Source organism: Typopeltis vanoorti, chromosome 8 (genome assembly GCF_054136105.1).
Source record: "Typopeltis vanoorti isolate ZY-2024b chromosome 8, IOZ_Tvanoo_1.0, whole genome shotgun sequence".
In the NCBI taxonomy this organism is placed as follows: domain Eukaryota; kingdom Metazoa; phylum Arthropoda; class Arachnida; order Uropygi; family Thelyphonidae; genus Typopeltis; species Typopeltis vanoorti.
Genome location: NC_143556.1, coordinates 20164493 through 20186948, shown reverse-complemented (window position 1 = coordinate 20186948; position 22456 = coordinate 20164493). Strand labels below are relative to the sequence as shown.

Genomic DNA, 22456 nt, shown 5'->3' with positions numbered 1-22456 from the left:
CCTGCTGTCCATGCCCAAGACTGGCTAACTTGGCTATGGCTGAGGAAGATCCTTAAGCTCCTCACTTCACTGATGGGAATCGAACCTAGGACACTCCTTCCTCAGGCATATGGTTGAGAAGCGTATATCCACTAGGCTAACCGGCACAGACATGCTATGAATTGTAGAACTTATTTTACCAACCAATGGCTAACCTGAACTCAAGAAAAAAAAAATTAAAATAATAAAATAAATAACTTTGAGATGAATATTTGAATCCTGTTACTTTCACTGGCCAGAAAACTATATATATATAGTGGACTAAATTATACTGGGGTGCTTAAGGGTCAAAGCTGTATAACTGAGAGGAGACCTCCACATAGCCTTTAAAGGAATGCGGAGAACCGACCAGGGCTTCTGACCTAATGTCCAATCCTCACCTTCTCGTGGTGCACCCTGTTGGGTATCTACTTTGATACTGAACGAACGAGGATGGGCTGGCAATTTGGGATTTAGCCGACCAAATTGTATTCTTATTGGTTAAACAAAAATAAAAAATGATGGTACAACATGACAAAATTTCATGCCGGCTGGGGCGTCGCCCGGTTAAACAAGGCCCCCGTTGTTTTCGCCAGGGAACCAGGGCGAACAGCGAAAAGTCAGCTACTGGAACAAATCTGAAAACAAACCCCAACTCAACATCACCAGAGTTAAAGATCGGTACTATCAACGTAAGAAGCCTGAATGGCAAAGAAATGGAGCTAGCTGAGGAATTAGATAAGTACCAGATCGACATAATAGGGGTGACTGAAACAAAAAAGACCAAAACTGGTGAGATCTTTCTGAGCAATAAATACAAAATGTTATATTCAGGCAATAACAATCAAGGAAAAGAAGGAGTAGCCATAGTATTCAACACAAAATACGAGGCTAATCTTCTTGAATGGCAGTCAGTCTCAAGTAGAGTAATGTGGGCAAATATGAGAATGGGGAACTGGACAATGAGACTTATTTGTGCCTATGGTCCCACAGAAGGTTCTACTAAGGTAGAAGTGGAGGAATTTTTTGAGGCTTTAGAAAAAGCAACTGACACAATGAAAAAGGAAAAGTTGGTCCTTGTTGGGGATCTAAATAGTAGAGTAGGAAATGATTGTGAGACATACAAAAATATTTTCGGAAAATTTGGAGAAAAGAGCAAAGCTAATAATAATGGCAAATATCTGTTGGATTTCTGCTCAGGACATGGACTGGTTATTACTAACACCATGTTCCAACATAAAAATGTGCACAAATTCACATGGAGAGAAGAGGCTAGGAATAAGAAAAGTCTCATTGACTATGTTATTGTTGATAGTGATGTTTTCTCCCTGGTGCAGGACACCAGAGTGTACAGAGGATTTGAAATTGGAAGTGATCACTATTTAGTCTTGAGCAGGATAAAATTGAATTTCATATTGAAAAGAATAACATGTAAGAAAGTTTTAAAGCGAATAAAAGTTGAGCAGCTCTCAGATGTAAACTGTAGACTAAAATACAGAAATATTATTGAAAAGAAAATGAAAGAGTTTGAGAACAGGAATCAAACCTTGGAGATTCAGTGGCAAACTCTGAAGGAAACATTGATTGATTCTGCCAGAGAGGCATGTGGTGAGGTTGTGTGCAAAGATAAAAAAAATCAGAACTCCCTGGTGGACACAGGAAGTTAAAGAGGCAGTGAAGGAAAAGAAGAAAGCATATCAAAAGTTCCTGGCAAATAAGTCAGCTTTTACTCTTACAGAATACAGAGACAAATGTAAGAAAGCTAAACAGTGTGTAAAACTAGCTAAACAAAAGTCATGGGAGGACTTTGGCAAGAATATAGAAAATAAATATCAAGAAGGTGGCAAAATATTCTGGAGGTTGTTGAAGAAGCTTAGGAATGGAGGAAAGAGTGCTGTAAAAGGAATTAGAGATGATAGAGGTGAAATGAAAACAGGAGAAAAAGATATCCTTGAAGTATGGAGTAATTACTTTGAAAAACTGCTAAATGAAACAAGCAGTGATGACAGCACAGTGATAAAAAACACTGACCAGGCATGCAGTCAGGAATACATATCCATACTTGAAGTAGAAAAAGCCATCAAAGGCTTGAAATGTGGAAAGGCAGCAGGAGTAGATGATATTCGACCAGAAATGCTGAAGTATGGTGGTATAAGAGTCTTACAGTGGCTGCACTGCATAGTTCAGAAAGCCTGGACAGAGGGACGAATTCCCGATGATTGGAGTAGAGCTCTCATAGTACCCATATATAAAAAGGGAAATAAAACTGAATGTGAGAATTACAGAGGTATTTCCCTACTGAGTGTTCCTGGCAAGATCTATGCAAGTATACTTGAGAAACGGTTGAGAAGAATTGTGGAAGAAAAGCTTGGTGAAGAACAAGCTGGATTCAGGCCAAATAGAGGCTGTCAGGATCAGATCTTCACTTTACGACAAATAGTCGAGAAAGCATGGGAATATAACAAAGATCTGTATTTAAGTTTTGTCGATTTGGAAAAGGCATATGACAAGGTGCCAAGAGAGAAGCTATTCAATACGCTGCAGTTATATGGTGTCAATGGGGCATTATATCAAGCAATACTTAGTCTTTATTTGAGTTGTGAGTCAGCAGTTAGAATTGAAGGAAGTACAGGAAGATGGTTTAATGTTAAATCTGGTGTGAGACAAGGATGTACATTATCCCCTCTGTTATTCATTATCTATATGGATCACATTATGAAGGAATGTGGTATTAAACCTGATATCAAAATTGGAGATGTTAATGTCAGCTCTTTGCTTTATGCGGATGATGTTATACTTCTAAATAAATCCGCTACAAGTCTGCAAGATTCTCTGACTAAATTGAATAGCTGTTGTAATAGATATGGTATGAAGGTCAGCAATAAAAAGACAAAGACAATGAAAATAGGCAGAATCATTGAAAATGTCAACTGTGTTGTGAATGGAGAACCTGTGGAACAAGTAAAACATTTCAGCTACTTAGGCACAATTTTTACTGAAGATGGTAAACTAAATATAGAAATAGACAACAGAATCAGCAAAGCTGGTATCATGGGAAGTCAATTGAATAAATTCATATGGAATAAGAAAGAAATTAGTCGGAACACTAAATTAGCTGTATACAAGACTGTGTTCAAACCAATTTTAACTTATGGATCTGAGAGCTGGGTCAGAAGTAAAACACTTGACCAAAGACTAGAGACCGCAGATATGAGAGTCCTGAGAAAGATTAGAGGCGTGAACAGATGGCATCAATGTCAATATCATGTTAAAAATGAGGATATTAGGAAAGAACTTGACATTGTCAGCATCCAGGAATGCGTTAGCAGAGCTAATCTCAGATGGTATGGTCACTTAAATAGAATGGGAGAGGAAAGATTAGCAAAACAAGTGTTCTCTGCCAGGTTGGCAGGAAAACGACCCAGAGGAAGACCAAGATATAGGTGGATTGATACGGTACAAAGTGCCTTAGATGATAGAAATATAAGATCTGATAATGTTGGAGTCTTGACAAGTAACAGACTGATTTGGAGGAAAATTGTAGATAGGAAGTTAGTAATGATGTAATTTTTTCATGTAGTACTGTCATATCCTGTACACCCCTTGAGGGTACATGACAGGAATTTGATGATGATGATGATGATAAATTATACTGGCTTGAAGTTCTTTCTGTCTTTTGTTTAATTGCTTTGTTAGAAAGGCTGTGAAGTCTAGAACATTTGGTTACATACAGAATTTTCTTTGGAGATTTTGACTGGCTGTTTTGAGTTTGTAAAAGTTGAATGTTGACCAATACAAAGGTTTGGAAATCTTTAGTCAATCATTTTTATCAAGGTTTGGTTGTTTGATTAGGACTTCATGGGTTTCCTTGAATTTCCATACAAATCACATTTTGCTATGATATAGGGAACAGCTGCCATTAAATTAAATTTAATTTAATTTAATATGGAGGGATTCAAAGCATGATTTGGAAGGGGTTGATTTTCTATAATTAATAAATCTGATGCAATGTTTATGTTTCTCTTTTCTCACAAGTATATATAATGCATAATGTTTCCTTTTGGGTAAATTACAGATGCACTTAATTTGGCACACACTAGAATGAACCAAGGAGAGGGAAGAAGAAGTTTTTAGAACAGCATAGAGTTTATAATTTTGAGGAAGTGGTTTAAAAGTAGTATTGTGATATTTTTATGTATGCCATAACTATGAACTTTATCCATCTTCTTACAGAGGAATTTTATTGACTTTTTTTTGTTATGACCAATTTTTAGAATGGCACTAATTAAAAATGTTTTCCTTCTAAGCATAAGAACTTTTATTTTATTTTTATTTTTTTTTTATTGTAACACTGTCATGCAGTTTTGTGTTGGCTTTATGCATTATGAATGACTAATATATCATCCTTGTCAAGTGTGGTGTTCTTTATCTACAATATGTTTCTATGTAAGAGGAAGAAACCACTTATCAACTGCTTGAGTTGCTGCTAGTTTCTTGGCTAGATAATAACTGGGACAGTCAAGTTAAGCAATAGACAGTTTGAGTATTAACCTGAAGTAAACAAAGCTTAAAGGAATCAAAGTCATTACTCAAAGTCTTCAGTAGTCCATGTGTTTTTATAATAAATGCTGAGCATAATATAATAATGAAAGAAAGGATTTTGGAATCATCATGATCCAACAGAAATGGGCATAAATTCTCATACAAAGCGAATTATTTCATATTTTTTAAAGTAATAACTGGGGCTATCCACTCCAATTATTGCTAGTAGGATTTCTCTTTATTTGCAACTTTCTTCAGTGTGAGAATTAATTCATGGGAAATAATGGTATATTAAGAGGGCATTTATTCAGTATTTAGATTGCAAGTATCACCAGTTTCTGATGTTTTTATTCAGAACCCATAGATCATAAAAGACATTTTATAAAATGAAATACAAAATCTCATTTACAAATAAGCTTTACCTGATGAGTATTTGCAATTGATTTTCATGTCTGAGAACACTAACTTTCAACCACAATTAAGCATAATTATGTCTCATAAAAAAAAAAAAAAAAGAATTCCACACTTCTTACTAATTTCTCAAAATTCTCTTTGTCATCATCATCAACATCATCATCAAATTCCTGCCATGTATCCTCAAGGGGTGTACAGGATGTGATAGTACTACATGAAAAAAATTATATCATTATTAATTTCCTATCTACAATTTTCCTCCAAATCAGTCTGTTACTTGTCAAGACTCCAACATTATCAGATCTTATATTTCTATCTTTTAAGGCACTTTGTACTGTATCAATCCACCTATATCTTGGTCTTCCTCTGGGTCGTTTTGCTGCCAACCTGGCAGAAAACACATCATCATCATCATCATCATCATCAAATTCCTGCCATGTACCCTCAAGGGGTGTACAGGATATGACAGTACTACATGAAAAAATTACATCATTAGTAACTTCCTATCTACAATTTTCCTCCAAATCAGTCTGTTACTTGTCAAGACTCCAACATTATCAGATCTTATATTTCTATCGTCTAAGGCACTTTATACCGTATCAATCCACCTATATCTTGGTCTTCCTCTGGGTCGTTTTCCTGCCAACCTGGCAGAGAACACTCGTTTTGCTAATCTTTCCTCTCCCATTCTATTTAAGTGACCATACCATCTGAGATTAGCTCTGCTAACGCATTCCTGGATGCTGACAATGTTAAGTTCTTTCCTAATATCCTCATTTTTAATATGATATTGCCATTGATGCCATCTGTTCACGCCTCTAATCTTTCTCAGGACTCTCATATCTGCGGTCTCTAGTCTTTGGTCAAGTGTTTTACTTCTGACCCAGCTCTCAGATCCATAAGTTAAAATTGGTTTGAACACAGTCTTGTATACAGCTAATTTAGTGTTCTGACTAATTTCTTTCTTATTCCATATGAATTTATTCAATTGACTTCCCACGATACCAGCTTTGCTGATTCTGTTGTCTATTTCTATATTTAGATTACCATCTTCAGTAAAAATTGTGCCTAAGTAGCTGAAATGTTTTACTTGTTCCGCCGGTTCTCCATTCACAACACAGTTGATATTTTCAATGATTCTGCCTATTTTCATTGTCTTTGTCTTTTTATTGCTGACCTTCATACCATATCTATTACAACAGCTATTCAATTTAGTCAGAGAATCTTGCAGACTTGTAGCGGATTTATTTAGAAGTATAACATCATCCGCATAAAGCAAAGAGCTGACATTAACATCTCCAATTTTCATATCAGGTTTAATACCACATTCCTTCATAATGTGATCCATATAGATAATGAATAACAGAGGGGATAATGTACATCCTTGTCTCACACCAGATTTAACATCAAACCATCTTCCTGTACTTCCCTCAATTCTAACTGCTGACTCACAACTCAAATAAAGACTAAGTATTGCTTGATATAATGCCCCATTGACACCATATAACTGCAGCGTATTGAATAGCTTCTCTCTTGGCACCTTGTCATATGCCTTTTCCAAATCGACAAAACTTAAATACAGATCTTTGTTATATTCCCATGCTTTCTCGACTATTTGTCGTAAAGTGAAGATCTGATCCTGACAGCCTCTATTTGGCCTGAATCCAGCTTGTTCTTCACCAAGCTTTTCTTCCACAATTCTTCTCAACCGTTTCTCAAGTATACTTGCATAGATCTTGCCAGGAACACTCAGTAGGGAAATACCTCTGTAATTCTCACATTCAGTTCTATTTCCCTTTTTATATATGGGTACTATGAGAGCTCTACTCCAATCATCGGGAATTCGTCCCTCTGTCCAGGCTTTCTGAACTATGCAGTGCAGCCACTGTAAGACTCTTATACCACCATACTTCAGCATTTCTGGTCGAATATCATCTACTCCTGCTGCCTTTCCACATTTCAAGACTTTGATGGCTTTTTCTACTTCAAGTATGGATATGTATTCCTGACTGCATGCCTGGTCAGTGTTTTTTATCACTGTGCTGTCATCACTGCTTGTTTCATTTAGCAGTTTTTCAAAGTAATTACTCCATACTTCAAGGATATCTTTTTCTCCTGTTTTCATTTCACCTTTATCATCTCTAATTCCTTTTACAGCACTCTTTCCTCCATTCCTAAGCTTCTTCAACAACCTCCAGAATATTTTGCCACCTTCTTGATATTTATTTTCTATATTCTTGCCAAAGTCCTCCCATGACTTTTGTTTAGCTAGTTTTACACACTGTTTAGCTTTCTTACATTTGTCTCTGTATTCTGTAAGAGTAAAAGCTGACTTATTTGCCAGGAACTTTTGATATGCTTTCTTCTTTTCCTTCATTGCCTCTTTAACTTCCTGTGTCCACCAGGGAGTTCTGATTTTTTTATCCTTGCACACAACCTCACCACATGCTGCCTCTCTCGCAGAATCAATCAATGTTTCCTTCAGAGTTTGCCACTGAATCTCCAAGGTTTGATTCCTGTTCTCAAACTCTTTCATTTTCTTTTCAATAATATTTCTGTATTTTAGTCTACAGTTCACATCTGAGAGCTGCTCAACTTTTATTCGCTTTAAAACTTTCTTACATGTTATTCTTTTCAATATGAAATTCAATTTTATCCTGCTCAAGACTAAATAGTGATCACTTCCAATTTCAAATCCTCTGTACACTCTGGTGTCCTGCACCAGCGAGAAAACATCACTATCAACAATAACATAGTCAATGAGACTTTTCTTATTCCTAGTACTCTTCTCTCCATGTGAATTTGTGCACATTTTTATGTTGGAACATGGTGTTAGTAATATCCAGTCCATGTCCTGAGCAGAAATCCAACAGATATTTGCCATTATTATTAGCTTTGCTCTTTTCTCCAAATTTTCCGAAAATATTTTTGTATGTCTCACAATCATTTCCTACTCTACTATTTAGATCCCCAACAAGGACCAACTTTTCCTTTTTCATTGTGTCAGTTGCTTTTTCTAAAGCCTCAAAAAATTCCTCCACTTCTACCTTAGTAGAACATTCTGTGGGACCATAGGCACAAATAAGTCTCATTGCCCAGTTCCCTATTCTCATATTTGCCCACATTACTCTACTTGAGACTGACTGCCATTCAAGAAAATTAGCCTCGTATTTTGTGTTGAATACTATGGCTACTCCTTCTTTTCCTTGATTATCATTGCCTGAATATAACATTTTGTATTTATTGCTCAGAAAGATCTCACCAGTTTTGGTCTTTTTTTGTTTCAGTCACCCCTATTATGTCGATCTGGTACTTATCTAATTCCACAGCTAGCTCCATTTCTTTGCCATTCAGGCTTCTTACATTGATAGTACCGATCTTTAACTCTGGTGATGTTGAGTTGGGGTTTGTTTTCAGATTTGTTCCAGTAGCTGACTTTTCGCTGTTCGCCCTGGTTCCCTGGCGAAAACAACGGGGGCCTTGTTTAACCGGGCGACGCCCCAGCCGGCATGAAATTTTGTCATGTTGTACCATCATTTTTTATTTTGGTTTAACCAATAAGAATACAATTTGGTCGGCTAAATCCCAAATTGCCAGCCCATCCTCGTTCGTTCAGTATCAAAGCAGATATCCAACAGGGTGCACCACGAGAAGTTGAGGATTGGACATTAGGTCAGAAGCCCTGGTCGGTTCTCCGCATTCCTTTAAAGGCTATGTGGAGGTCTCCTCTCAGTTATACAGCTTTGACCCTTAAGCACCCCAGGCAGAAAACACTTGTTTTGCTAATCTTTCTTCACCCATTCTGTTTAAGTGACCATAACACCTGAGATTAGTTCTGTGAATGCATTCCTGGATGCTGACAATGTCAAGGTTCTTCCCTAATATCCTCATTTTTAATATAATATTGCCATTGATGCCATCTGTTCACGCCTCTAATCTTTCTCAGGACTCTCATATCTGTGGTCTCTAGTCTTTGGTCAAGTGTTTTACTTTTGACACAGCTCTCAGATCCATAAGTTAAAACTGATTTGAACACTGTTTTTGTCTTGTATACAGCTAATTTAGTGTTCTGACTAATTTCTCTCTTATTCCATATGAATTCATTCAATTGACTTCCCACCATACCAGCTTTGCTGATTTTGTTGTCTATTTCTATATTTAATTTACCATCTTCAGCAAAAATCGTGCCTAAATAGCTGAAATGTTTTACTTGTTCCACAGGTTCTTCATTTACAACACAATTGACATTTTCAATGATTCTGCCTGTTTTCATTGTCTTTGTCTTTTTATTGATGACCTTCATACCATATCTATTAGAACAGCCATTCAATTTAGTCAGAGAATCTTGCATATTAGTAGCGGATTTATTTAGAAGTATAACATCATCCGCATAAAGCAAAGAGCTGACATTAACATCTCATATTTTGATATCATGTTTAATACCACTTTCCTTCATAATGTGATCCATATAGTTAATGAATAACAGAGGGGATAATGTACATCCTTGTCTCACACCAGATTTAACATTAAACCATCTTCCTGTACTTCCTTCAATTCTAACTGCTGACTTACAACTCAAATAAAGACTAAGTACTGCTTGATATAATGCCCCATTGACACCATATAACTGCAGCGTATTGAATAGCTTCTCTCTTGGCACCTTGTCATATGCCTTTTCCAAATCGACAAAATTAAATACAGATCTTTGTTATATTCCCATGCTTTCTCGACTATTTGTCGTAAAGTGAAGATCTGATCCTGACAGTCTCTATTTGGCCTGAATCCAGCTTGTTTTCACCAAGCTTTTCTTCCACAATTCTTCTCAACCATTTCTCAAGTATACTTGCATAGATATTGCCAGGAATACTCAGCAGGGAAATACCTCTGTAATTCTCACATTCAGTTTTATTTCCCTTTTTATATATGGGTACTATGAGAGCTCTACTCCAATCATTAGGACTTTGTCCCTCTGTCCAAGCTTTCTGATCTATGCAGTGCAGCCACTGTAAGGCTCTTATACCACCATACTTCAGCATTTCTGGTCGAATACCATCTACTCCTGCTGCCTTTCCACATTTCAAGCCTTTGACAGCTTTTTCTACTTCAAGTATGGATATGTATTCCTGACTGCATGCCTGGTCAGTGTTTTTTACCACTGTGCTATCATCACTGCTTGTTTCATTTAGCAGTTTTTCAAAGTAATTACTCCATACTTCAAGGATATTCTTTTCTCCTGTTTTCATGTCACCTTTATCATCTCTAATTCCTTTTACGGCACTCTTTCCTCCATTCTTAAGCTTCTTCAACAACCTCCAGAATATTTTGCCACCTTCTTGATATTTATTTTCTATATTCTTGCCAAAGTCCTCCCATGACTTTTGTTTAGCTAGTTTTACACAGTGTTTAGCATTCTTGCATTTGTCTCTATATTCTCTAAGAGCACAAGCTGACTTATTTGACAGGAACTTTTGGTATGCTTTCTTCTTTTCCTTCACTGCCTCTTTAACTTCCTGTGTCCACCAGAGAGTTCTGATTTTTTTATCCTTACAGACAACCTCACCACATGCCTCTCAGGCAGAATCAATCAATGTTTTCTTCAGAGTTTGCCACAGAATCTCCAAGGTTTGATTCCTGTTCTCAAACTCTTTCATTTTTTCTTCAATAATCTTTGTGTATTTTAGTCTACAGTTCGCATCTGAGAGCTGCTCAACTTTTATTTGCTTTAAAACTTTCTTACATGTTATTCTTTTCAATATGAAATTCAATTTTATCCTGCTCAAGACTAAATAGTGATCACTTCCAATTTCAAATCCTCTGTACACTCTGGTGTCCTGCACCAGGAAGAAAACATCACTATCAACAATAACATAGTCAATGAGACTTTTCTTATTCCTAGCCTGTTCTCTTCATGTGAATTTGTGCACATTTTTATGTTGGAACATGGTGTTAGTAATAACCAGTCCATGTCCTGAGCAGAAATCCAACAGATATTTGCCATTATTATTAGCTTTGCTCTTTTCTCCAAATTTTCCCAAAATATTTTTGTATGTCTCACAATCATTTCCTACTCTGCTATTTAGATCCCCAACAACGACCAACTTTTCATTTTTCATCGTGTCAGTTGCTTTTTCTAAAGCCTCAAAAAATTCTTCCACTTCTACCTTAATAGAACCTTCTGTGGGATCATAGGCACAAATAAGTCTCATTATCCAGTTCCCCATTCTCATATTTGCCCACATTACTCTACTTGAGACTGACTGCCATTCAAGAAGATTAGCCTCATATTTTGTGTTCAGTACTATGGCTACTCCTTCTTTTCCTTGATTGTTATTGCCTGAATATAACATTTTGTATTTATTGCTCAGAAAGATCTCACCAGTTTTGGTCTTTTTTGTTTCAGTCACCCCTATTATGTCGATCTGATACTTATCTAATTCCTCAGCCAGCTCCATTTCTTTGCAATTCAGGCTTCTTACGTTGATAGTACCGATCTTTAACTCTGGTGATGTTGAGTTGGAGTTTGTTTTCAGATTTTTTCCAGTAGTTGACTTTTCGCTGTTTGCCCTAGTTCTCTGGCGAAAACAACGGGGGCCTTGTTTAACCGGGTGACTCCCCAGCCGGCATAAAATTTTATCATGTTGTACCATCATTTTTTTATTTTGGTTTAACCAATACGAATACAATTTGGTCGGCTAAATCCAAAATTGCCAGCCCATCCTCGTCCGTTCAGTATCCAAGTAGATACCCAACAGGGTGCACCACGAGAAGGTGAGGATTGGACATTAGGTCAGAAGCCCTGGTCGGTTCTACGCATTCCTTTAAAGGCTATGTGGAGGTCTCCTCTCAGTTATACAGCTTTGACCCTTAAGCACCCCAATTCTCTTTGTACGCAATTATATTCTGCATTTTGTTTTCAAGAATGTGTGAGCAGAGCTAATCTATGGTGGTAAGGCCATTTAAATAAAATGACTGAAGAAAGGTTAGCAAAGCAGGTGTTTGATGCCAAGATGGCAGGAAAAAGACCCAGAGGAAGACCAAGGTCAAGGTAGATTGATTCGGTTGGAAGTACCTTAGAAGCACGTAATGTTGGATATGACAATATTGTAGTGTTCATAAGTAACAAATTGATTTGGAGGAAAATTGTTGACAGGAGATAAATAATAATGTAAACTTAATTATGCAGTGCTGTCATAGTAACCTGAACAACCCCTTGGGGGTAAATATCAGAAAATTGATGATGATTTTGTTAAAAAAAAATGGTTTCAATTTTTTTTTTTTTATCTTATACATACATACACACACACATATATATATATATATATATATACTGTATATATATATGTATATAAAAAATTTTTAAAAAATAAACTGTATATATACACACACACACACACACACGAAAATGATATTCTATATTTTATCTTATGGCATGCAAAGCATCAAATATTTCCTATCTGGCCATTCTCAGAAATTTGCTGACCCCCTGACATAGACGACAATTTATATATTGTAATACATCATCATAAAATTCCTGACATTTACCCTCAAGGTAAAGGATATGATGAAAAATTGAAAAATTTACATCATTATCATTACTAACTTCCTACCTACAAGTTTCCATCCAATCAATCTGTTATCTGTCAAAGCGACAACATTTTCGGATCTATATTTTTATCTTCTAAGGCACTTTTTACTGTATCAATCAGGCTATATCTTTGTCTTCCTCTGGGTCCTTTTCCTGCCAACCTGGCAGAGAACACTTGTTTTGCTAATCTTTCCTCGCACATTCTGTTTAAGTGACCATAACAACTGAAATTAGCTCTGCTAATGCATTCCTGGATGCTGACAATGTCAAGTTCTTTCCTAATATCCCCGTTTTTAATATGATATTGCCAGCGATGCCATTTGTTCACGCCCCTAATCTTTCTCAGGACTCTCATATCTGCGGTCTAGTCTTTGGTCAAGTGTTTTACTTCTGACACAGCTCTCAGATCCATATGTTAAATTGGTTTGAACACTGTCTTGTATACAGCTAATTTAGTGTTTTGACTAATTTCTCTCTTATTCCATACAAATTTATTCAGTTGACTTCCTACCATACTAGCTTTGTTGATTCTGTTGTCTATTTCCATATTTAGTTTACCACCTAAAATAAAAATCATGCCTAAGTAGCTGAAACGTTTTACTTGTTCTATAGATTCTCCATTCACAATGCAGCTGATATTTTCAATGCTTCTGCCTATTCTCATTATCTTTGTCTTGTTATTGCTGACTTTCATACCATATCTATCACAACAGTTATTCAATTTAGTCAGGAAATCTTGCAGACTTGTAGCGGATTTATTTAGAAGTATAACAACATCCGCATAAAGCAAGGAGCTGACATTAACATCTCCAATTCTGATATCAGGTTTAATACCACTTTCCATCATAATATAATCCATATAGATAATGAATAACAGAGGGGATAATGTACATCCTTGTCTGACACCAGATTTAACATTAAACCATCTTCCTGTACTTCCTTCAATTCTAACTGCTGACTTACAACTCAAATAAAGACTAAGTATTGCTTGATATAATGCCCCATTGACACCACACAACTGTAGCGTTTTGAATAGCTTTTCTCTTGGCACCTTGTCATATGCTTTTTTCAGATCTACAAAACTTAAATACAGATCTTTGTTATATTCTCATGACTTTTCAACTATTTGTTGTAAAGTGAAGATCTGATCCTGACAGCCTCTGTTTGGTCTGAATCCAGCTTGTTCTTCACCCAGCTTTTTTTCCACAATTCTTCTCAAACATTTCTCAAGTATACTTGCATAGATCTTGCCAGGAACACTCAGTAGGGAAATAGTTCTGTAATTCTCACATTCAGTTTTATTTCGCTTTTTATATATGGGTGCTATGAGAGCTCTACTTCAATCATCTGGAATTCGTCCTTTTGTCCAGGCCCTCTGAACTATGCAGTGCAGCCACTGTATGACTTTTATACCGCCATATACTTGAGCATTTCTGGTCGAATATCATCTACTGTTGCTGCCTTTCCACATTTCAGGCTTTTGATGGCTTTTTCTACTTCAAGTATGCATTCCAGGCTGCCTGTTCAGTGTTTTTTAAATTTTTTTTACCACTGTGCTGTCACTGCTTGTTTTATTTAGCAGTGTTTCAAACTAATTACTCCATACTTCAAGGATATCTTTTTCTCCAGATTTCATATCACCTTTATCTCTCTAATTCCTTTTATAGCACTCTTTCCTCCATATCTGAGCTTCTTCAACAACCTCCAGAATAACTTGCCACCTTCTTGATATTTGTTTTCTATGGTCTTCCCATGACTTTTGTTTAGCTAGTTTTACACAGTATTTAGCTTTCTTACATTTGTCTGTGTATTCTCTAAGAACACAAGCTGACTTATTTGCCAGGAACTTTTGATATGCTTTCTTCTTTTCCTTCACTGCCTCTTTAACTTCCTGTGTCCACCAGGGAGTTCTGATTTTTTTTTATCCTTGCAGACAACTTCACCACATGCCTCTCTGGCAGAATCAATCAATGTTTTCTTCAGAGCTTGCAACTGAATCTCCGAGATTTGATTCCTGTTCTCAAACTCTTTCATTTTTTCTTCAATAATGTTTGCATATTTTAGTCTACAGTTCACACCTGAGAGCTGTTCAACTTTCATTTGTTTTAAAACTTTCTTACATGTTCTTCTTTTCAATATGAAATTCAATTTTATCCTGCTTAAGACTAAATGGTGATCACTTCCAATTTCAAATCTTCTGTACACTCTAGTGTCTTGCACCAGAGAGAAAACATCACTATCAACAATAACATAGTCAATGAGACTTTTCTTATTCCTTGCCTCTTCTCTCCATGTGTGAATTTGTGCACATTTTTATGTTGGAATATGGTGTTAATAATAACCAGTCCATATCCTGAGCAGAAATCCAAAAAGTATTTGCCATTATTATAAGCTTTGCTCTTTTCTCCAAATTGTCCCAAAATATTTTTGTGTATGACAATCATTTCCTTCTCTGCTATTTAGATCCCCCAACAAGGACCAACTTTTCATTTTTCATTGTGTCAGTTGCTTTCTGTAAAGTCTCAAAAAATTCCTCCTCTTCTACCTTAGGAGAACCTTCTCTGGGACCATAAGCACAAATAAGTCTCATTGTCCAGTTCCCCATTCTGATATCTGCCCACATCACTATTTGAAATTGCCTGCCATTCAAGAAGATTAGCTTCATATTTAGTGTTGAATACTATGGCTGCTACTCCTTTTCCTTGATTGTCATTGCCTGAATATAACATTTTGTATTTATTGCTCAGAAAGAGCTCACCAGTTTTGGTCTTTTTTGTTTCAGTCACCCCTATTATGTCGATCTGGTACTTATCTAATTCCTCAGCTAGCTCCATTTCTTTGCCATTCAGGCTTCTTATGTTGATAGTACCGATCTTCAATTCTGGTGATATCGAGTTGGGGTGTGTTGGTTTAGGGGGCCCTTGTTTAACCGGGTGACACCCCAGCTGGCATGAAATTCTATCATGTTGTACCATCATTTAACATTGTGGTTTAATCCAATAAGAATACAATTTGGTAGGCTAAATCCCAAATTGCCAGCCCATCCTCGTTCGTTCAGTATCCAGGTAGATACCTAACAGGGCACACCACGAGAAGGTGAGGATTGGACATTAGGTCAGAAGCCCTGGTTGGTTCTCCACATTCCTTTAAAGGCTATGTGGAGGTCTCCTCTCCATTATACAGCTTTGACCCTTATGCACCCCATATTGTAATACTTGAATTGCATTCATCATCAGTGATTGGCAAGTTATTATTTATGAAATAATTTAATATTAAACTGTTATTATTATTATTATTATGTGACACCTGCAGTGAGTACAAGGACTCATCATGAGAGGGCACTCTACTCTTCTTCACTAAATACATCTCATCATCTCCACTACTGGTGGAGATGATGAGATGTATTTAGTGAACATGGCATTGATGGTAGTAGTGTACTACAGACAAAAAAAATACAACAACAGTATTTTTTTTGTCTGTAAAGTGCATGTTCTGAAAGCCGATTTGTCTGTACGTGGGATGAAAAACCCTGCTACATCTGTATGAGACTGGCTAACTCATCTTCAATTGAAAAGCCCATATAATGATTTCCCTTGTCATAACAAGAATCGAACCCAGGCCTTTTCCATTTGAAGAGTGCAATGTTCTGCTGTTCTTCCATTTGTGCTACACAGGCAATATATTGCTTTACTTAAGTACATTTGCAAATTAAAGAAAAAACTTTATTCATTAATCATTTATCTCAAATTTGAGGAAAAAATCAAAAACAAACAAACAAACAAACAAAACAAAAAAAAAAAAAAAACATTTGTCTGTGCCAAAGACAGCCTTAGAGTTGGCTTACAAAAGGCTCAGGGAAAAGTTCCTCTAGGCAAGAATATCAAATCTTAAATATTGTTAAAATTAAAAATACGAGTAAAATTTATTTTTCTTTATTCAAAAATATCATACTCAAGATGGTACAACATGACAAAATTTCATGCTGGCTGGGGCGTTGCCCGATTAAACAAGGCCCCCGTTGTTTTCGGCAGGGAACCAGGGCAACCAGCGAAAAGTCAGTTACTGGAACAAATCTGAAAGCACACCCCAACTCAATATCACCAGAGTTAAAGATCGGTACTATCAACATAAGAAGCCTGAATGGCAAAGAAATGGAGCTAGCTGAAAAATTAGATAAGTACCAGATCGACATAATAGGGGTGACTGAAACAGAAAAGACAAAAACTGGTGAGATCTTTCTGAGTAATAAATACAAAATGTTATATTCAGGAAATGACAATCAAGGAAAAGAAGGAGTAGCCATAGTATTCAACACAAAATACGAGGTTAATCTTCCTGAATGGCAGGCAGTCTCAAGTAGTGATGTGGGCAAATATCACAATGGGGAATTGGACAATGAGACTTATTTGTGCCTATGGTCCCACAGAAGGCTCTACTAAGGTAGAAGTGGAGGAATTTTTTGATGCTTTAGAAAAAGCAACTGACACAATGAAAAAGGAAAAGTTGGTCCATGTTGGGAATCTAAACAGCAGAGTAGAAAATGATTGTCAGACATACAAGAATATTTTGGGAAAATTTGGAGAAAAGAGCAAAGCTAATAATAATGGTAAATACCTGTTGGATTTCTGCTCAGGACATGGACTGGTTATTACTAAACCATGTTCCAACATAAAAATGTGCACAAATTCACATGGAGAGAAGAGGCAAGGAATAAGAAAAGTCTTATTCCTTGGAGATTCAGTGGCAAGCCTTGAAGAAAACCCTGATTGATTCAGCCAGAGAGGCATGTGGTGAGGGTTTCTGCAAGGATAGAAAAATCAGAACTCCATGGTGGACACAGGAAGTTAAAGAGGCAGTAAAGGATAAGAAGAAAGCATATCAAAAGTTCCTGGCAAATAAGTCAGCTTTTGCTCTTAGAGAATACAGAGACAAATGTAAGAAAGCAAAACACTGTGTAAAACTAGCTAAACAAAAGTCATGGGAGGACTTTGGCAAGAACAAGGAAAATAAATATCAAGAAGGTGGTAAGATATTCTGGAGGTTGTTGAAGAAGCTTAGAAATGGAGGAAAGAGTGCTGTAAAAGGAGTTAGAGATGATAAAGGTGACATGAAAACAGGAGAAAAAGATATCCTTGAAGTATGGAGTAATTACTTCGAAAAATTGCTAAATGAAACAAGCAGTGATAGCACAGTGGTAAAAAACACTCTACAGTGTTGGATTCTGAATATATAGAGATTTGAGTAATTAATATTAGCTGTATACAATACAAGACAGTGTTCAAACCAGTTTTAACTTATGGATGTGAGAGCTGGGTCAGAAGTAAAACACTTGACCAAAGACTAGAGACCGTAGATATGAGAGTCCTTCCTGAGAAAGATTAGAGGCATGAACAGATGGCATCAATGCAATATCATATTAAAAACAAGGATATTAGGAAAGAACTTGACATTGTCAGCATCCAGGAATGCGTTAGCAGAACTAATCTCAGGTGGTATGGTCACTTAAACAGATTGGGCAAGAAAAGATTAGCAAAACAAGTGTTCTCTGCTAGGTTGGCAGGAAAACGACCCAGAGGAAGACCAAGATATAGGTGAATTGATATGGTACAAAGTGCCTTAGACGATAGAAATATAAGATCTGATAATGTTGGAGTCTTGACAAGTAACAGACTGGTTTGGAGGAAAATTGTAGATAGGAAGTTAGTAATGATGTAAATTTTTCATGTAGTACTATCATATCATGTACACCCCTTGAGGGTACATGTCAGGAATTTGATGATGATGATGATAATGATTTGGTGAGTAATATTAGCATGCTTTCTTATTTTGGTTGTAGAAATAATTAGCATTTCAGGATTTCTCAGTATATTAAACTAATTCTTGGGATTTTCAAACCCAACAAAAAACAGTCTGGATTTTGGTTTCCCACAGGCAAGAAATATTCCTTAGCCAAGAAACCAGCTGCACTACTGAAGGAGTTTGTAAGTTTCACTCATACATTAAAAAAAAAAAAAAAAAAAAAAGAGTGTGTTTTGTTATACAGTTTCAATAGTGAATTGTGTATATTTGTGTTATTTAAGTAGTTGAGAAAGATGTCCAGAGTTGGGTGCCCATATAAAGATGTCATTAGTATATCTGAGCAAAACTGGATTTTAGGAGGACATAATCTGAACCATGTTGTTCAGAAGTTTTCATATAAAAGTTAGCACTGTGTTAGGCCTACTGGCCTGTTAAAGGGCTTACGATAGCTCTGTAACAGGCCAGTAGGCCTAACATGTAGAAGGGAGAAGAAGAGAAGACAAAAGAATCACACTAAGCAAATTGATTTAAATTAGTCAGTTTTGATCTATCTACTCTATTCAGATTTTTAGAAAAGTTCCCGTAGTGCTAACTTTTATATGAAAAGTTTCCACAGTGCTAACTTTTATATGAAAAGTTTCCACAGTGCTAACATTTACATGAAAACTTCTGAACAATATTCAAGATACCAAGTAATTTTATATAAACTTGGTTTATAATCCTATTTCCCAAGTAAGCAAACAGACAAGTAAGTCAAGTTTGCACCTGCAAGTCTGAGGCAACTCATGGTAACGTAGTGCCAGCCTGAAGTAACTCGTGGTAAAGGTGGATTAAGCTCCGATCTTAGGTAAAATTCGTAAGCCCTGCATTACTTCAACCTTGGCATTTTCAGGTCTGGCTCCCATTGACGAGACCTCAATAAAGGTTGAAACCGGTATGGGTAGTGACCATTGCCTTTAATGTATAGCATCATACATCTCTGCAAGGGTATGTGCTATACATTAGGGAAAAATACTAAGGAAAGTGATCGGAGCTTAATCCACCTTTACCATGAGTTGCCTCAGACTGGCACTATGTGTAGGTGCAAACTTGACTTACTTGTTTGTTTGCTTACTTGGGAAATAGGATTAAAAACCAAGTTTATATAAAATTACTTGGTATCTTGAATACATAATATACCCAAGTTAAAAAACTTTCTACTTCTGAACAATATGCTTCAGATTATGTCCTCCAAAAATCCAGTTTTGCTCAGATATACTAATGACATCTTGATATACCGTATTTTCCGGTGTATAAGACGCACTTTTTTACCTTAAAAATGGGGTGCATCTTATATAATGAAGGTAAAGTTTGTTTCCTATTTTCAAAGTCATACGCACTCCCTTTTATGTTCCAAGATCTTTGTAGGCGGTTAATGGTGCAATCAAATTGATGCGTGACCTTCACATGACTTCTAGTGTGTCATTGGCTAAGAATGGGGAGTCCCTATTCAAGTTTCATAATATCTTATCCGAGTAATCAGTTACCAATGTTTATCAGTATTGAGTTGATTGACGTGTTGAGATATTTTGTGTTCAGTTTGATATTTCCCCGTAGATTTTAGTGATGGAAAAAAACAGGCGACATTCATATACTTCAAGTTACAAATTGCAGGTAATAAAATATGCGGAAGAACATGGGAATAGGGAAGCTGAAAGACATTTTGGACCTCCGCCTACAGAAAAAGTTTTTTTTAGGTTTTTTCCAGAAAATTGTATTAAATTTCTTGGGTGTGTCTTATACATAGGAGCGTCTTATACACCGGAAAATACGGTAAATGGCCTATGGGCATCAAACTCTGGACATCTTCCTCAACTAATTGCTGAAACTGTATAACAAAACACACTTTCTTTTCTGGATATACATCACAAAAGCATACCCTCAGGTTCTGTCTACTGAAAACCAACACATACATTGATTCCTATTGTGACCAACACAAAAACTAGGTTGTCAGTAGAACTTTAAAAAAAGTATCTGTTCAAATGAAGAGATGCTAGAAATGAAATGTTATTAAATAACTTTCATAAAAAAGTAGTCAATAGAATTCTCAGCAAAAATACCAGCAGTACAAATTTCTGTAAGGATTTCAAATATCAAATTGGAATAAAATCCATCCTACAAGAGTCCCAGAATGATTTCCATGTGAACAAATAAATGCAAAAAACAGTTGAAAACCATTGCTCCAACACATTGTCTTTTAAAATTATAATTAAGTGCTTACTTTGTTTTCTAGAGTCTAATAGGGTAGCACAGTTAGTAAAAATTAAAGAATTAATCTTAAAGTGATAATTAAACAGTGATCATGAAAAAAAAAACAATTTGGTTAAAGAAAAATATTTACCATGGCATGTTTTGTTAACTCGTTTTTAATTTTCTTACGAGCAGATTTTGAAGGTTTTTGTTTCTTTCCATCTTTAATAGCCTTCTGAATTATGTCATCTAACTGCAAATTATTATTCTGTGCCTTTGTATAGAGTGTTTCATACAACATAAGCAAACAGAAGGCATCTAAAGCTAGAAAAAAATGGTTTATTAAGAAAAATTACAGTTGGTATGATTTTCTCAATAAAATTTCAAACAAGAATTATTTACATTGAATTTTTTCTTGACAATTATTCATAAGACTATTACACTTTTTATATAATCTTTATCAAGTAGCTTTATTTTATCCTCCTACATGTTTCGCCAATCTGTTTCTATTGGCATCCGCAGGGAATACAAACTAGTAAGCTAAAATGAAGGTTACAGACTAGGTTATAACTGATGGTTCTAATTCATACAAAAAATTGGTATTGTGCATGACAATGTGCGTGTCTCGTTAACGTGATTTATTCGTAATGGCTCATGACGTAATTGTTATGAAAGGTCATTTCTTTGATGTTTAATGATCTATTTAAGAATTATTTACATTACTACAAAAGATAATAAAAATTGTCATCATCTACAAACTCCGCACCATTCCTCCTACACAATCTGTGCAGCGACTCATTCACAATCATAGCTCTCCACAGCCAGAAGTAGTGAATTACAATGTTAGAATTTTTTCTATGGTATTATGTAAAAAATAAAGTAGAGTGACTTCACTACAAGAATAAAAGATAAATTGAGAGAGAACAGCAGCCACAACAAGGAGCTGACAACCATCATATTTTAAGTTGTCATTTATAATGTTTGTTATTGCGTATCTTAGTTTTCTTTACAATAAATATTTACATGTCCAATACTCTTAATTCTTTTGCAAAACCTTATATACTTAGTGAAAACAGAAGGTACTAGCTATATAATGCTGAGATCATTCAGTGAAATCTTTCCATTAAGAAGACAAAATAATAGTTTCATTGCATAAAGGAAGCTCCAAGACAGAAGTAGCAAATTATATGTCAATCAATATCTCAGGAGCAGTAGATAAGGTATTGGAAAAGTTAGTAAAAGACAGAATTCAGAGGTGGGTGGACAGGAATATGATACTTAATAAGGGATAACATGCTTTTATAAAGGGTAATCATGCCATAGTAATTTGCTTACTTTTTATAATAAAGTAAAAGTTGAGTTTGATAAAGGAAATGGCTACTCAGTGATACTGCTGGACTTTCAAAGACATCAATAAGAATTCTATTGCACAGATTGGAGCAAATAAAAATGGATATTAAGCTGGTGATTTGGATAAGATAGCTGACAGACAGATATAAAGAGTGGTGGTGTGTGGGAGAGTTCAGTCCAGGAGAAGGCAGATGACTAGTGGAGTGCTGCAGGGATCAGTACTTGGTTCTGTGTTTAATTTGTACATCAGTGATATAGGGGCACCATCCTTTTAAAAAGAGTAATAATGCTTTAGTAGTTTGCTTACTTTTTTATAATAAAGTAACAACTGTGTTGGATAAAGGAAATTACGATTCAAGTGATACTCCTGGACTTTGCAAAGATATCAACATGTTGCATAGAGTGGAGCAAATGGAAACAGATATAAAGCTGGTTTGGTTTATTTAGATTTATGGCCGAAGCAACTCAGGCTATGATGCCAGTGTATTATGTATGTTATTGCACATGTTCTAATGGCCG

At 35.9% G+C, this 22456-nt stretch overlaps 1 protein-coding gene across 6 annotated transcripts in view; it reads right to left on the bottom strand.

The window, feature by feature from the left end:
• Positions 1-22456, bottom strand: part of LOC150103803 (exonuclease mut-7 homolog) — a 317319-nt gene that overhangs the window by 98338 nt on the left and 196525 nt on the right. For all 6 annotated transcript variants that reach the window (XM_090396546.1, XM_090396545.1, XM_090396544.1 and 3 more), the window contains one exon: positions 20739-20911. In XM_090396546.1, coding sequence (XP_090252672.1) covers positions 20739-20911 — 173 coding nt within the window. The remainder of the gene's footprint in view (positions 1-20738; positions 20912-22456) is intronic.